Genomic DNA, 17,763 nt, shown 5'->3' with positions numbered 1-17,763 from the left:
CAAAACTTCCAGTTTGGTTTCAAATGGCAATTTGTTTCAGAGACCAACTATAAATATGTTAATTTGATCTTAACGCCACAAACACACTGAAGAGTGGTGAAAAGCGGCACCATGGAGAGACATGTCGATCTTTCTGTTGGTGTATTTGAGGAGTAAAAGGCGATGCTCTGCTCGTCTGTGTGTGCATCACAGACTAGGGAGTGATCATGATGTCATCTACATAAACTTGAAGCAGAAAAACGATCTAAATATTGACCCACATGATATAACATCCAAGTTCAAAAATCAGCGGCCACACCGAGCAGAGTGGAGATCTCCGTCCATACAGCTGCTGTTTTCTGCATCTCTATAACTGAACAAAAACAGTCAATACATTTATCTTCTGAGTGTTTATTTTGAACTCTAGGTCGACACATAAGACGAGTACAGGCCTGATTTGTTAAAAAGTGTGCAAACTTGACATCACCTGCTGATCTGCTACCGCAGTGCACTGAGGTTTGTCTTTCAACTGTGCAAGATAATATGCACTGTCCATTTAATACGTTTGCCATAATAAATATGTAATATGAGGCGTTTTAACCCCAATGTGCAAAATACGGGGAGGAGAAAATGCAAATATGTTAATTTAGCACACACATTGTGATTTATCAAACCTGAACCTAATAGTAACTGTGTGTATAAATAAAAGGTTTGAATGACAGTTATTAATCAGCTGTTACTATGAAGAGGAGACGGTGGCACAATGACAGAATACACCTACGTTTATATTCTTGGAGCGGAATATTTTTGGCTAACAGAATTGACTTTATTTTCTACTGTAACTCAATATGTTTGTTAACCTCTTCCACTAGAACCTCTAATTCCATGTGAATCACATTTCTGCTCGTCTAAACTCTCCATTAAGACATAAAACCCTCATTTAAATACTGCTGTCTACACCTGTTGTCATTCACAGTTATTCTTCGTAGATCACCACAAAACTTTTTTTTTGGACACACCAGGTTTGCCGCAGGACACTTTCACCGCTCTTCAGTGTGTTCACAGCGTTAGAAAACCTGAGAAACCTCATTGGACTGTACAGAGTGAAACTTAAAGTGCTCTCAAATATAAAAGATATGCTGAATTTGTTACCATTTAAAAATTACTGCATCTGTTCAAATAAATCAATTGTTGTTATATATCTAATACTTTCACTGGTCCACAAGAGGAAGTGCTTCTTTGAGGTGAAGTGATTAATTACATCTCTCTCAGTGTAAGAGATAATCACTGATCATCTCCACACATCTTCCAGGTCTTTTTTCACAGTGTCGAGGTCTTTACCCTCCTCTGCTGCTTCATTCATCGGTCTCCGCCTCCTGCCGCCTGAGAGAACATGACAACCAGTTAATAAAACAGAGTTCATACCATTTGACATGATATGTACACAACCAATATGGAAACTGTATCCAAACAGAAGTGATGTTAAAGCCATGAACTGTGCAGCATTGTGTGACTGCTTTCAGAGTTGATTGGATAGAAATTACATCATAATCATATTACCTTGATGCGATTTCCCTTAAAGTCAAATTTAGTCACTATTGAACCCCCTCAGTGGGTTAGAGAGTATAAAAGTCTTAAAATACACCAACATAGTAAATGTGGAGTCTACATGTCTTATCTGTGACACTGTGATATGACGATATTATATCACGTGACGCAAGAAAAACATCTACCGTTTCATATTTTACTCTTATTTCTATCACTGTGAAACAAATCACACTCGCTACAGCCGTGGTGAAGTTAGTTTCAGGTTGGATATTCATTGTGGGTTCAACAGTGGGTTTTTTCACTCAGTGCAAAGTTAAAACACAATGGTTTTGCTACATGGCACTAATCAGACGCACCTCAACTTAATGGGTTTTCCTGCACCTTCTATTTTATATTACTTTTAAAAGAAAATCCAGTAGTCTCTTGTGAGAAAAAGTATAAGTAGATCAGATGTTGGATGATGGAGGACGAACAGCAGCACAACACTGATCACAGTTCAATACTTTAAATATTGATAATAAAATGGTGTAAAACTTTGTAACTTACAGATTGTTCCAGATTTCACCAGCACTCCAATGAAGACCACAGAAATGAACACACCAAAGGAGAGAGCAATCCAATAGTGATTCCTCGTGTCTGCAGCATCTAAAAGGAACATCAGAAAGTGTTTTTATGCATTTCCTTCACAAACATAGTATCATTATTCATTCTGATGATATCTATTCAATAGATACCAACACTACTCCCACAGTCAGTCAATCTGTAGTTCTATGAATCAACTCAAAGACTTTTACCATGATCTTCTGGCTTGGTCTCATCATACACTGGAGGTCTGGTTGTGATGTTGTCTTCACCTCTCTTCATACTGTCCAGCTGCTCCTTTGGTACTGTTTCAAATGACACAAAACTGTTGAAGTACTTTTTAATTCCACTTTTCATTATACAAGTAAATGAAAAAAAAACCCTAATATGATCGGGGTTCAGGGTTCTTACCGACACTGACGTTCATGACGCATCTGGTCTCCAGTTTAGGAATGTAGCATTCATATTGTCCGCTGTCATTCAACTGGACTGAGGAGATCTTCAGAGTCAGGTTCCCTTTAATCAGGTCTTCATGAATGAAAGTCGTCCTGCCTCTGTATCTCTTCATCTGCTCATCATGGAGATCCTGTTTATTTCGATAGACGCAGATGAACCCGGTGAGGTCAAGTCTCTTCCAATCACATGTGTACGTGGACACATCGATCGGTGAGTCCAGCCAACACTGAAGAACAGCATCTTCACCTTCCTCTATCACTATTGGCTGAGTCGAGCAAACCGCATGAGATCCTCCTGGAAAAAACAAACAAACATTTAGATTGTTTTACATCTAAATAAAAGCTTTTAACTCTTTCCCAGCTTTGTTTGCATTATACAGTCCAGGTTTACATTGCTCTAGTCTTCTGTCTGCTCTGGAGGAAAGATCATAATATGGAATAAAAAAACAGCTAAGCTAAGAAGCCTTTATTGTCACTGTACTTAAAATACAATGAAATTGCTAGTGCCCATTACAGTGGTATTTGACATAATACTACTGCATGCATACGTTCAGCAACACACACAATCAGTCACAACCCTTTATAAAAATATACAACAAAACAAAGGCAGGTAAAATTAAGACAAGGCAGGTATATAAATAAATAAATAAAAAAGTGCTCTGAGTGGAAGAGTATGTGAATATTGCACAGGTATATAATGAGATATAAAGTGGTTGAAGAGTCACAGTGTGTGTTTATTGAGTCTGGATGGCTTTAGGAAAGAAACTGTTCAAGAGTCTGTTGGTGTGTGTTTTTATTGACCTGTACTGCCTCCCTGAAGGCAGAGGGTCAAAGCAGTGGTGATCAGGTGAGAGGAATCCTTTATAATGTGTGTGGAAAACTGCAGCCCTCTCATTCATTTGAAAGAGGACAGTAGCTAGTAGATACCCCAGTAAATCCCCCTGATCTCAACCACCACCAGGATATCTCAAAGCCCAAATACACCAGGCCTGCACCAAGAGGCTCAGGAAGACTTTCTACCCTCAGTCCTAAAATAAAGTCACTGTCTAAGACTGCCACCTTTCCCCCCAATCATAAATAGATATGTATTACTATTCCATTTAAACTATTGTAATGTACAAATTGAAGGAACTGGCATTATTACATCACATTATGACTGTACCAGTACAAAAAAGTGTCAAATTCAGTTACACTTCCTGTTTACTGTCCTTATAAACATATAACCCTACATAACACATCAAACACAGATATGTTTACTGTACATACAATCTTACATTAGACTTATGCCTAAGACCATATAAATTCTCTATTTGTATCTGCACATACACACCCATCTGACACCCATACCAACACATCCCGGTCATGTTTCACTGGTCTGCTGTGCTTCATATTACAGGATGAGCAGGACTGGGGAATTCTCCCATAGGTATAATACAGTAAAATCATGTTATCTGATGAAGAACAAAAAAAAAAGCCCAGGCTCTAAAATGACAGCCCAGAACACAGGAATGCATGAAAGTCATTTTTTAGTAGGGGGAGGGGGGGGCGGTTAAAAAATATAGTATTAATAGGTTTCAATGGGGACATTTTTGTCCCTAAGGAGGTGTAAGGAACAATTAAAAAGAATATACTTGGATAATTTGATGCCATAAGCATGAACACAGCCCAAATGATCAAGAAAATAAAAACTGAAAAGCCAAAAATGTCCTTAAGGAGGCATAAGGGTTAATGTCTGACATTAATAACAAGACACCATGACCACATTCCCACTGACTGTGGTTAATAAAGTTCATAATTTGACGCTAGGAAGTTAATTTAGTGATCATCCAGGGAAAGAAAAGCGTCCTCATGTATATTAGCGAATAAATCAACACACCAACAGCTCCGTCATCTACCGTCACGTTACATCGTGACAGTTGCAAACACACACTATATATTCTCTTACATACAGTATAACACTAACATCACATAATGATCAGCTATCTCAAAACTGTATTGGAGTGACAAAATGGAGTCTATGCTGCCGCTGGGTATCAAAAAGAGTCAAACAAACATTAATGCAAACCTACCAGAAACAGCTTCAACACAAAACAAAGTCACCAGCAGTGTTAAAAGCATCGTCTTCATGATTAGATCCAAGCAGCTCAACTTTAACAACATGCCGCTGCGGTAATGTTTCCAACAGGTTTCGATACGCCGGGGCTCGATATTAAATGGCCGTCGCCTCTCTGATGTTGGATATTTTACACGTTGAAATTTCGCGCGTTCTTTGAAAAACACAATAAGCCAACCCATATATCTGACGGACCAATAAGAATAGCCAATCTTCTCACCTTACGTTTCTCTGACGAATGACAGACGACCAGACGGGGTGTTGCGACGCGGAAGTAACTTAGAACTTATTTTATACAGTCCACGCAGCCGACGGAGTGAATGTTTTTCTCATGACTCATTACATTTGCATGGCAGCACGGAGAAGGACACACAGTCTACCGAACAATTCAATTCAACGATATTGTGTAACATCTGTGACTAATACACAGAACAGCAACAGACAATAACACAAACCAGCAAAGGATGTGACACACACGCTTATCAGAAAATCAAATCAGTGCATTCAGACACATGGAGAGACTGTCAGTGAGATACACAAGAAGAGAATGGTTAATATGCGTTATAAAGTTATAGGTGAAATTAAGTTTATGGTTTAAGTTTAAAAGTAAAAAGCTTTCTGTATTGCACTTTATTTTAAAATGATATCTGTATTTGATATAAGAAAAGAAAATGTGTTTATCCTTCATTCTTTTTTATTTACCTGAATCCCACAAGTTCAGTGTAAATCACCATGAATTACTTCTACTGGGTTTATCTGACAGTCTATAATCTACACACTAGAGACAGATGCTGATGGAACTACGATGCTACTTCAAGGTACTGAAAAATAACACGGACATTATGATGCTTCTGACGATTGATGCATTCAGTGAATTACGAGTTATCACTTACAAAATGTCAATTCAGTCCATTTAAATAGAGCCGTGTACATGTGGCTCTATTTCCACATTGACATCCTGGAAGACCACACGCCAAACAACAACAACCTCGTCCCTGCTCTGTGTATCACTCTGACTCACATTGAACCATGATGTCACCGCTGTTTACCAAACAATACCACATGTAGTAAAGTTACCTTACGGTGTACTCACATAATTTGATGTTTAATAGAAACTAGAAATATTTAGTTATTCAAGTTACTGTCAACTTCTGAACTGATGCTCTAAGTCATCTAATAAAAAAAGGTGGAAAACAATAAAAACAGTTTAACTTTCACAAGAGTCTAAACAGCAGCCAGAGGATCCTTTACTTAAGTAGAAGTACCAGTTAAAACATGTTGTACCTACATGTCAAAAGACATAAAATGAATGAAAACTGAGCAAAACGTCAACAAGGATTCCCCAGATGATAGTTTCTATGATTACAACCTCATTATGAATCATAAAGATGACCAACAATATACAACTAAAGATAAAACTAAAGTCAATATTAAAAGTAAGAATGAAAATGTAAGTAGGTTTTAGTCAGTGGTGGAAGAAGTATTCAGATTCTTCAGTAAATGTACCAACACAACAATGTCAAAATACTCCATTACTATTAAAAGTCCTGCATGAACAATCCTACTGAAGTAAAAGTACTGCAGTATTATGAGTGATGTAGTATGCAGTATTACAGTAAAAGTACAGTTAGCTAGTTTACACTACTTTATATACAGTTAGCTAGTTTATACTACTTTATATAGTTAGCTAGTTTATACTACTTTATATACAGTTAGCTAGTTTATACTACTTTATATACAGTTAGCTAGTTTATACTACTTTATATACAGTTAGCTAGTTTATACTACTTTATATACAGTTAGCTAGTTTACACTACTTTATATACAGTTAGCTAGTTTACACTACTTTATATACAGTTAGCTAGTTTACACTACTTTATATACAGTTAGCTAGTTTACATTACTTTATATACAGTTAGCTAGTTTACACTACTTTATATACAGTTAGCTAGTTTACACTACTTTATATACAGTTAGCTAGTTCATACTACTTTATATACAGTTAGCTAGTTTATACTACTTTATATACAGTTAGCTAGTTTAGTCCAGTGGTTCCCAACCTAGGGGTGGGGCCCCTCCAAAGGGTCAGCAGATAAATATGAGGGCTGCTGAGATGATTTATGGGAAAGAAGAAAAAATAAAGTTCTGATACACAAATGTGTTTTCAGTTTTTGGACTTTTTCTCTAATCTTTGATTTTTGCAGAAATATTGGATCATTTGAACATTTATTGAAATGAAAGCATGTGAGAAGTTTAGAGGGAAGAATCAGTATTTGGTGGAGCTGTTAACAACTCAGACATCTGAAATGTGAGCCGACTACACACTGCTGACTGGTTTCATCTTTAACAATGTGTTGTATTTTAAAAGCTTGTTATATTATCCATTGTGTCAAATCTGCATCTGAAAAGTAACTAAAGCTGTTCAATAAATGTAGTGGAGTAGAAAGTACAATATTTCCCTCTGAGATGTAGAAAGTAGCATCACATGGAAATACTACAGTAAAGCACTAGTACCTCTAACATGTACTTGAGTAGACTACAGTCCTGGATATATTTGCAAATGTTTCAAATATCTGTAATGAAGTTACACTGCTGCACATTGACCCTGCAGATATGAGGTGTATCAGCTCTCATGACATAAAACAATGATGCAGACATACAGACAAGCTCAGCTCCATCACAAGCTGCTGCTGCTGTTACAATCCAGACCAACACGACTCAAACTGTTCATCTTACCTCGTTAGAAACAGGAAACCCCGTCTCTGAGTCTGCAGCACCGTGCTGTCCTGCTGCCTCCATGCTGCACAAATCGCGCCAAATCTCTAGACTCCTCCCTCCTACTTCCTTCATCAACTGGATTTGGCGCGAAACGCCACCAGTGACGTGACTCATATTAGTGCTAGATCAGTCATTCCCAACCTGTGGGCCGCGGCCCCCTGGTGAGCCGAGAAGGTATTGCAAGTGGATGGAAGTCATATGTTAAAACACAATTACTTTTAAAAGATATTAAAATGTTTAAATGCTCTATTATGAAGCCTGCAGTTTCATCTAAAATAATCTGAGTTGTATCTACAGGCTCCTTACTTCATTATTTATACTTTAGACAAACGTTCATTTTGTATTTTGTGTTTTCATTTTCATTCACATGTTTATAGAGGTTTATTTTCCCTTTGACATTATAATAATTTTCCGTTTTATCCCTCAAAAAAAGCCTCATTATATAAATATATGTTGATTCAGTGTTATAATAAAACCTCCAAAGTGGATTTTTACACACATCAGATACTTGATAAGAGTGTTTTTAAAGTCCTTCCATTGATAGATTTATTTTGTTTTACTAAGTGTTGGGCTATTTTACTTTATTTATGAGACAGCTGTGACACTCAGATCCATATTTGAAAGGAATAACTACAATAAATATTAACTTAATTAAATCAACTTCAGTTTAAATTATACAAGAGTATATATTTGGGCCAAAAATAACCATTGTCACCATTACTCAGTGCTGTTCTAATGTATGTCCATTTTTCTTAGGTAGTAGTATTCTTAAGTTTAAGTTCTTGATGCAGGACTTCAGTATTGTGTATTTCTGTACGTTAGCCTGAAGGTGGTGCCAAAGTACAGCTACCTAAAACTGCTTATTACATGGAGGCGATTTAGTGCCCACCAACAGGACTTTCATTTGAAAATTAGTCACCTGTCCTGTTAAACATATTCATAAGTCATTATTCTTACTACAGACTACTACCACCACATATTTCTGACACCAGAGTTTTACTAAAGGTTCTCTGTAACAGACCTGTAATGTGGATTTAACCCGCTGTTACTGTCAGTGATCATGACCAACAAGGGACAAAATAAACCACAGATCAGTTTTAGATTAAATAATAATTTATTTACGCATCATATTTGGTTTCATACAGCAGGAAAAAAGTGCTTTATAGTGTTGAAACAGTTCAAGAGATAACACGAACACACACACACAAGAAAAATAATTCACATTCATCTAATTCTAACATTTACATATATATCATTCACATAATAAGTTGTTCAGTTCACCCAAGGCAAGAAATGTTTTGATATGATGGATTGAAAAAAAAAACCCTGTGTCGTGCAAACTCCACAATGAATAATTTGGGGGTGACTGACTCAAGTACATTTAAATATTTTAATGAAACCGTGATAGAACTTGTGAACTTTTCAAACACTAGCCAGCAAATTTACAAACCAGATATTTAGTATACTGAAAAGCAAAAATGAGGACTTTGAAATATGCAGAGACAGAGTAAAACTGCAGAGTTTAAATGTATATACACATTTGTTACTATAATTGTCTGAATCTTTTCTTTTAAAATTGATCAGTTTTAGTCTCTAATCAATCAGCATCTTGATAGATCAAAGATTTGATCAACTTCTATGCAATGCCTGGATTACATGTTGCTCCTGTATTGTACGATAGTGTAAAGACTAAACTAGATGTGGTTATGTTATTGGGAAATTATGATTTATACTCACAGAATACAGGAGCAGCATAAAGCTGAAATCCTTTTATTGCACAGGAAAAGCTATCCGATGTTGAAGATGTTATATCCCCAATTTTATCTCCATTCGCATACCAGATGAAGGGAGAACGATCAGGGAGACATCTGCTGTGACACTTCAGGTCTACCACTATAATCTGATTCACAAGACCATCGTATGGGATGACGTTGGTTGGTCCTTTGGTCCCCTACACCTGGAGAGCTGTATATGTGAAGAACAGAATTGTAATTTATGTTCATCAACACACAAACATTCATAAATATATTTCCATGATATGACCCATTTGAAACTACATAAAATCTTACAATTGAAATGTTACCTGTTACAGTCAAAGTGACTCCAGGTGAACCATATTTATATGTCCATTCTGGTCTGGTTGTGAACATGAACTTGTACTCAGCTGAGTCTCTCTCTCTCAGGTCTGTGATTCTCAGAGTGCAGTCGTTCTTATCACAGTGATACTGCACACTACCTCCATACCTTGGGTGTGTTCTCAGATCCACAGGTGCTTTATTACTCCCTTTAAACCAGAATGTTTCATCAACTGCAGTATCAACATTATTTATCCTGGATGGGTATCTGTAGGTGCAGTGTATGTCCACTGTTGACCCTTTTAAGGCACAGATGTGAGTAGAAGTGTAAGTCACTCCCCAGCCATTCCGACCCTGTACCACTGTAACACAGAGCACATCAGAAACCACAATCAGATTTATAACATCAGGGGAAAAACTTATTTACTTATGTTTGTGGAGGTGTTTCATTTTGTAAAGCTGCAAAGGAAACTAGTAAAATAAGTACACAAATATGTAGTTTTGTTACAACCCTAGAAAAAGTCACTGGTAGTCTAACATGTTAAATACTGAATGATTCAAAGAAAACTGAGAAATTCTATAATTTAGATTTAGATTTAATATTTAGATTTATTTTCTTAGGTATACACATTTTTAATATTTATATATAACATGTTATTTTAAACAAATTTAAAAGAAAGCCGAGTGAGCTCAATGTGAGAAATGTGAGCTAAATATTCAAAATATATCAGCTATAAAACTGTAACTGAAATATAAGAATTGCACACCCCATATTATTTCACTGACGCAGGAAGGGGGGCGAGGGAGGTGGTGGGGTAGCTGCAGCACAGGAAATGGTGAAAGATCAGGAAATAGCAGTGAAGCTAAACTCCAAACCACAGAGGTTCAGTTAATATGATATCATACAGCAAGATTGTGACCAAAAATGTTTATTAAAGCAGTTTGACACAATTTGACCAGCTATGAACTGTCATCAATATTGTAGTCACAGAGTTTAAAAAGCGCCTTAACCCGTCAAATTTCAGCCAGTTGTGAATCAAAAATGAGAAAGTTTAATTTAAATTAGGCCTGTTGACCATAGCCTCCAAAAATATGTGTAAAACCTGTGGTAACAGTTGGAATAAAGTTGGCTAAAAGGGTCTGAGACAGAATTGGGTGATCATTTATATCTTACACTTTATAAACAGTCAAAACAGACTAGATCAGTTTTGATCAGGGAGGACAAAAGTTGCACAGTTGACAGGAAGACAACAGGGACTTAAAAACATGTTAGAGACTCATTCTGTTTGTGTACAAGATGAAAAAATGGGGAATAAAACATATTCATAAGTCATTATTCTTAATACAGATTACTACCACCACATATTTCTGACACCAGAGTTTTACTAAAGGTTTTCTGTAACAGACCTGTAATGTGGATCCAACCTGCTGTTACTGTCAGTTATCATGAGTAACGAGGGACAAAATTAAACCACAGATCAGTTTTAGATTAAATAATAATTTATTTACGCATCATATTTGGTTTCATACAGCAGGAAAAAAGTGCTTTATAGTGTTGAAACAGTTCAAGAGATAACACGAACACACACACACAAGAAAAACAATTCATTCATTTAATTCTAACATTTACATATATATCATTCACAGTCAGACAGTTTGATTGACAGGACAGATGATCAGAGGGGCGGAGTTTTTACCACCAGCAATAAAACAGGGACAGAAGTATGGGTAGAGTTTCTCAGTGAAGGAGCAGCCAGTAAAGGAGTAGATAAGAGCTGCAGCATCTACGTCATAAAAGGAGACCAGACCCTCCTCATAATCCACAAACACCCCCACCTTCTGAGGACGAGACTTCAGAGAGAGATAGACTGGAGGGTTATAATCAGCTTTGTACTCATTTCTATTTCTCAAAATTATAGTCCAGAAACCATACTGAGGGATCAGTGGGGTGTATTTTTTCCTGTTGATCGACTCTCTGGCCACTCCTAAATCCCACTCAGTCTTCTCTTTAACTTGAACCTCAAAGTAAAATCTGCCTGAAGACAAACTCTGCTTTCCTAACACACTAACATAACGTGTAAATCTCTCTGGGTTGTCTGGGAGATTCTTCGTCACATCACCACAGTAAACTTGTTTCCCATCATCAGACAAGATCAGCGAGCTATGTGCTGTATCAGGATCAAGAGTCACATCCACTGCATACTGCTGGACCCTCCTCAGTTCAAAATGCTTCTTCATCTGTTCACTGAGCGTCTCCTCCAGCTGAGCCACAGCTTTCACCACAGTCCCCTCATATGATGGACGGACGCTGACCTCTGTCCAGTCTTTGGTGGGTGGAGCAGCGTTCAGGGACAGGAAGTTTTGGAGGAGGTGGAGGTGGTCTTCAGAGTGTGAGAGCTTCTCCACCTCAGAGCGTCTCTTCTTCAGCTCAGAGATTTCCTGTTCCAGCTCTTTGATGAAGTCTTCAGCCTGTTTCTCTGTTGTTCTTTGCTTCTCTTCAATCGTCTCAATGAGCTCATTCAGGCTTCTCTCAACAGACTCCTTCAGAGCGGTGAAGACCTGAACACCTTCTGCTTTCTCTCTGTCTGCAGCTTCCTTACTGAGGTCAACTGAGTGTTTGATCTCTTGAATCTTCAGTCGTCTCTTCTGGATCATCTCCTGAATTTCAGCCTCTGTCTTCCCCAGCTCTGCCTTCTTTCCTTCATATTCTTCTTTCAGAGGAACAAACTCATGTGTCTTGTGGTCTAAAACAGAGCAGAGCATGCAGACACATGTCTGGTCGGTCTTACAGAACAGCTCCAGAGGTTTATCGTGCTTCATACACATCCTGTCTTCCAGGTTCTCCACAGGGTCGATCAGCTGATGTCTTTTCAGACGTGTAGCTGTCAGATGAGGCTCCAGGTGAGTCTCACAGAAGGAGGTCAGACACACCATACATGACTTCAGGGCCTTCAGTTTGGTTCCAGTACAGACTTCACAGGGAACTTCTCCTGGTTTGGCAGCTTGTTGCTCTGAGCTGCTGCTGCTGGCTTTCTGTTGAGCTTCCTGTTTGAACTGAGAAACCATCTCAGAGAGCAATGTGTTGATGTGAAGCTCAGGTTTTGTGTAGAAAGTCTTTTTACACAGTGGACACAGGTACAGGACATTACTGTTCCAGTGTTCATTGATGCAGTTTTTGCAGAAGTTGTGTCCACATGGTGTGGTGACTGGATCAGTGAACACATCCAGACAGATGGAGCACAGAAACTGATCTTCAGATCTCAGACAGCTGGCAGCAGACATATCTACACATGTAGAGTGAAAGAAAAATAAGACTTTTTTGTTGTTTGTCTCAAAAGTAAAATGTATGATTACTGTTCAAATATCACACGTGATATTACATCACATTGAGCCATGAGCAATTGTAACTTTTTAATCAGAGCTGGAAAGTATTAACAGATTATCTCCACAATTTCACAGCCAAGTCTTTGTTCTTCTTTAATTTTGGACGTGTGCTGGTTTGTACAAACTACAGTCAGAGACTCATCTGCAGCTCTTTATCTAACAGCTCATTGTGGCTGTTTGTGCTTTTACTATTACTCAATACAATCTGATCCACTGATAAAATATCACAGAATATGTTCATATCTTGTTGTAGAGAAGAATTATTATTGAAGAATCTCACTGCTAACAAAGCTTTTGCTAATTGGTGATGAACACATTTTATTTCCTGCAGCTGTTTCACAATATAAGTATCCTGTTGGTTCACCAGTGAAAAGCTTTTAATGTAAAATAGCTACAGGAAATAAAATGTGTCTGTAGGAAGTGATCAGTAAATAGTCAAAGATCAGGAAATAGCAGTGAAGCTAAACTCCAAACCACAGAGGTTCAGTTACACTTTGTCAGTTCTCAGGACTTTTGTATAGACTTAAAAACACTTAAAGTGTTTTTTACTGAGTCTGTAAAAGCAGCTGCAGTTATACTGTAAACAATCTCAAGTGTCAGTATGTAATGAAAAGAGATGAACTTCCTGTCTCCTGTGTTAAAGCTGGTTGTTGAAACATTAAATATGATCAGTTGTACTCACCAGTGTTTGGCAAAGACTCTGCTGTGTTGTTGAGAAAGACTTGATGAACTCAGTTTCATTTATATTTGGACAGAAGTGGAGAGACTCGACTGCAGCTCTGCTGTCCTCTGATTAATGTTGTTTCATTTCCGGAGAGTGACGTTGAAGCTGTCTGTATTCTTTCTTCAGAGTTGCTCCTTCCTGTCATGAACAGGTGTATTGTGAGATATCATGGAGTAATGGTTGTTCTGTATCTAACAGGCAGGAGGAGTTAGACATGTGAATATGTGATGCTTAGGGACAGAAATGCAGACAGTTAATTTCATCTTTATGGATGCTTTAATTTACTGGTAAAGAGTAAATAAGTGCAGTTATTTCATGTCCTGTGGTGTACTGTGGTTTCAAGTCTTTTGATGTCTTACAAAAAGCAGTGTGTAGTCGGCTCACATTTCAGATGTCTATGAGTTGTTAACAGCTCCACCAAATAGTGATTTTTCCCTCTAAACTTCTCACATGCTTTCATTTCAATAAATGTTCAAATGATCCAATATTTCAGCAAAAATCAAAGATTAGAGAAAAAGTCCAAAAACTGAAAACACATTTGTGTATCAGAACTTTGTTTTTTCTTCTTTCCCATTAATCATCTCAGCAGCCCTCACATTTATCTGCTGACCCTTTGGAGGGACCCCACCCCTAGGTTGGGAACCACTGGACTAAACTAGTTAACTGTATATAAAATAGTGTAAACTAGCTAACTGTATATAAAGTAGTATAAACTAGCTCCACCTCCAGCAGCTACAACAGTAACATGCTGCTCTAACACTGATGCTTCACTATTAATAATGTAATGATGTCATATATATATCACTACTTTAACTGTAATACTGCATACTACATCACTATAATACTGCAGTACTTTTACTTGTAATGAAGTATTTTTATATTGACTAAGATATTTATTAATTGAGTGGCGGTGTTTAGCTCAGTGGGTAGAGCACCGGCCCTATGTGTTGAGGCTACAGTACTTGCTGCACCGAGCGGTCCTATCCTGCGTGTCATTGCCCCCCTCTCTGCCTCCCGTTTCATGTCGCTCTCTACTAACCTGTATAATAAAGGCAAAAAGCCCCAAAAATATACTTTAAAAAAAGTTATTTATATTCATTGACTTTAATGAAACTGTGTTGTGTCTTCAGGGGACCGTCATCATTATAGCCAATCACGGCGACCGGATCAATATTCCCGCCGGAGCGATGCTGGAGAACAAGATCATTTCAGGAAACCTGCGGATCCTCGACCACTGAGGCCTTCTGGGAAACAAACCACACTCACTCAAAGCCATCTGCACCTAGAAGAGACTCGGAGAGATTTCCTTTTTTCTCTCGTCACTGATGATGAAACGGTGGGACTGTTACAGAGACAAAGAATCACAGTTTGTTTTCCGTGTGACGAAGCTCATCATGAAGGTTTTCCTCCAGGAATAAAGTCGCTGTTACTGCAAACGCTCGCTGCACAGTGAGCCGACTGCTTTGTCTTTTTCTGAGGTCAATAAACGTGCAATATGGGTCACCTGAGTCTGGTCATGTCATGTTTCTTTTGGGGTTTTTTGGCGAAGTTTCACGACTACGTTTCCACAGTCAATGCTCCTTTTTGAACACACACATATACTCATCTTATTATCAAAATTACAATGTTGAGAAGGTAAAATAATATTATTAATAGATGTAAAAAAACAAACAGAAGTAAAACTATAGCCTACTGTGCCAAAGCAGAAACACAAAAATCAAATCAAAACGACCAATATAACTAAATTTGAGCAAGTGAACAAAATTGGGCCATTTAGTTGTGCTACTGCAGTAATTACGGTAGTCTAAAGGCACTAGTTCAGATTTGATTGAGCTGCAGTAATTACGGCATTAACATCACAACTTAATTTAACTCAGTTTAGCATGAAAACTGGAAACAAGTGGTAACTGTTAGCCTAGCTTTGTCCAAAAAGTAAGAAAATCCACCAACCAGCTCCTCTAAAACTGACTAAATTAACTGACTTTTTAACAAAGAGCTGTTGCCAGGCGACCAGCGGAGGCTCCAGGAAGTTAATGAAATAATAATAATCAAATTTTTTAACAAACAAATTAAACAAAGTATTACGTGTTAATCTGTGAGTTTTAAAAGGTGCTGGTAGGTTGTTTTTGTTACAGGATCGCTGTTTCCAGTCTTTATGTTAAACTAAACTGCTGTAGCGTCATATTTATCTTCCTCTCGTCTCTCTGCAAGAAAGTGTTTAAATGTTTCCCCCCAAAAATGTCAGTGTGTTATATTACACTTAATCTCTGCCACCCATACCAACACATCCAGCTCATATTAGATACACTCACATGTTTCACTGGTCTGCTGTGCTTCATTATGCAGGACGAGCAGGACTGGGGAGCATTGTATTTTCCGATAGGCAAAATACAGCTAAATGGCGCCATCTGGTGGAGAGAACAAATAACTACAACTTTGAAGTCAAGGCCACAAAACGACAGTGATGCGTGAGTCATATTTTGTCAGGGAGGTCAAAACAGTCCAAAAACAATCCACACAGACATTTAAAAGTAGATAATCAGCTTCTATTGAGCTTCATCAATGTGAGTTAGTCATATCAAGTGATATCTGACACATTTACAGTCTTTTTAGCATCAGATTCCCTCTTAGTGTTTCCTGTTGAGCTGTGGTGGAAGTATAGTAACAAAACACTAACATTGAAACATAGAAGATGATTGGAGTCATTTGAACGCTGAAGCTCCATATCAACTTTTAAATACATGCTTACACTAATAAAGGGATTGTAAGCACTATTAGATACGTTTTTATATTTAATTTGAATAACTAACTCCGATAAAAACAGGGTCCAAATGAAATAGACAGCTTATTCATCTGTATAGTAGATATTTGAGAGAGAAGCTTGAAAATACTAGACAAGCTATAGTAATTTAGGTGAAGAGGAGGAAGTAAATAATGACAGTAATACAGTAATATTGGAATAAATAATTTCATTTATTAATGCTGGTGATTGTGCAAGGAAAGGCAAATTGGTAACAGCTTAAAAGTGCGTTTCTTCTTCATAAGGTGAAGAAAACAAATGCAACACGTCGAAATGCAAAGACAACAAAGATAAAAAAGGGTTACATACAATATAAATACAATACAAAGCTTCCAGTTTGGGCTCTGAAACAAACTGCCACAACCATTTAAAACCAACTATAAATATGTTCATTTGATCTTAACACCACAAACACACTGAAGAGTGGTGAAAAGCGGCACCATGGAGAGACATGTCGATCTTTCTGTTGGTGTATTTGAGGAGTAAAAGGCGATGCTCTGCTCGTCTGTGTGTGCATCACAGACTGGGGAGTGATCATGATGTCGTCTACATAAACTTGAAGCAGAAAAACGATCTAAATATTGACCCACATGATATAACATCCAAGTTCAAAACTCAGCGGCCACACTGAGCAGAGTGGAGATCTCCGTCCATACAGCTGCTGTTTTCTGTATCTCTATAACTGAACAAACAGTCAATACATTTATCTTCTGAGTGTTTATTTTGAACTCTAGGTCGACACGTAAGACGACTACAGGCCTGATTTGTTAAAACGTGCGAACTTGACATCACCTGCAAAAAAAATGTGCAGCTGATCTACTAACGCAGCACACTGAGGTTTGTCCTTTAACTGTGCAAGATAGTACGCGCTGTCCATTTAGTACGTTTGCCATAATAAATATGTAATATGAGGCGTTTTAACCCCAATGTGCAAAATATGGGGAGGAGAAAATGCAAATATGTTAATTTAGCACATTTTATCAAACCTGAACCTAATAGTAACTGTGTGTATAAATAAAAGGTTTGAAGGACAAATATTAACCAGCTGTTACTATGAAGAAGAGACGGTGGCACAATGACAGAATACACCCACGTTAATATTCTTGGAGCAGAATATTTTTGGTTTTACTAACAGCATTGACTTTTCGGCTGTAACTCAATATGTTTGTTAACGTCTTCCACGAGAACCTCTAATTCAATGGAATCACATTTCTGCTCGTCCAAACTCTCCATTAAGACACAAAACCCTCATTTAAATACTGCTGTCTACGCCTGTTGTCATTCACAGTTATTCTTAGTACATCACCACAAAACAAACTTTTTTT

At 37.6% G+C, this 17,763-nt stretch overlaps 1 protein-coding gene across 1 annotated transcript; it reads right to left on the bottom strand.

Moving 5' to 3' along the window:
- Positions 1 to 1,270: 1,270 nt before the first annotated feature.
- LOC128379490 (E3 ubiquitin-protein ligase TRIM39-like) lies at positions 1,271 to 12,812 on the bottom strand. The gene is made up of 5 exons (XM_053339130.1): positions 11,192 to 12,812; positions 2,521 to 2,859; positions 2,322 to 2,414; positions 2,074 to 2,172; positions 1,271 to 1,362 (listed from the first exon to the last, which is right to left on the bottom strand). Exons 1-5 carry the CDS (start codon positions 12,810 to 12,812, stop codon positions 1,271 to 1,273), a joined length of 2,244 nt encoding a protein of 747 aa, XP_053195105.1.
- Positions 12,813 to 17,763: the final 4,951 nt, after the last annotated feature.

This window comes from Scomber japonicus, chromosome 2 (assembly GCF_027409825.1).
Source record: "Scomber japonicus isolate fScoJap1 chromosome 2, fScoJap1.pri, whole genome shotgun sequence".
NCBI classification, from domain to species: domain Eukaryota; kingdom Metazoa; phylum Chordata; class Actinopteri; order Scombriformes; family Scombridae; genus Scomber; species Scomber japonicus.
This window is presented reverse-complemented; position numbering and strand designations above follow the sequence as displayed.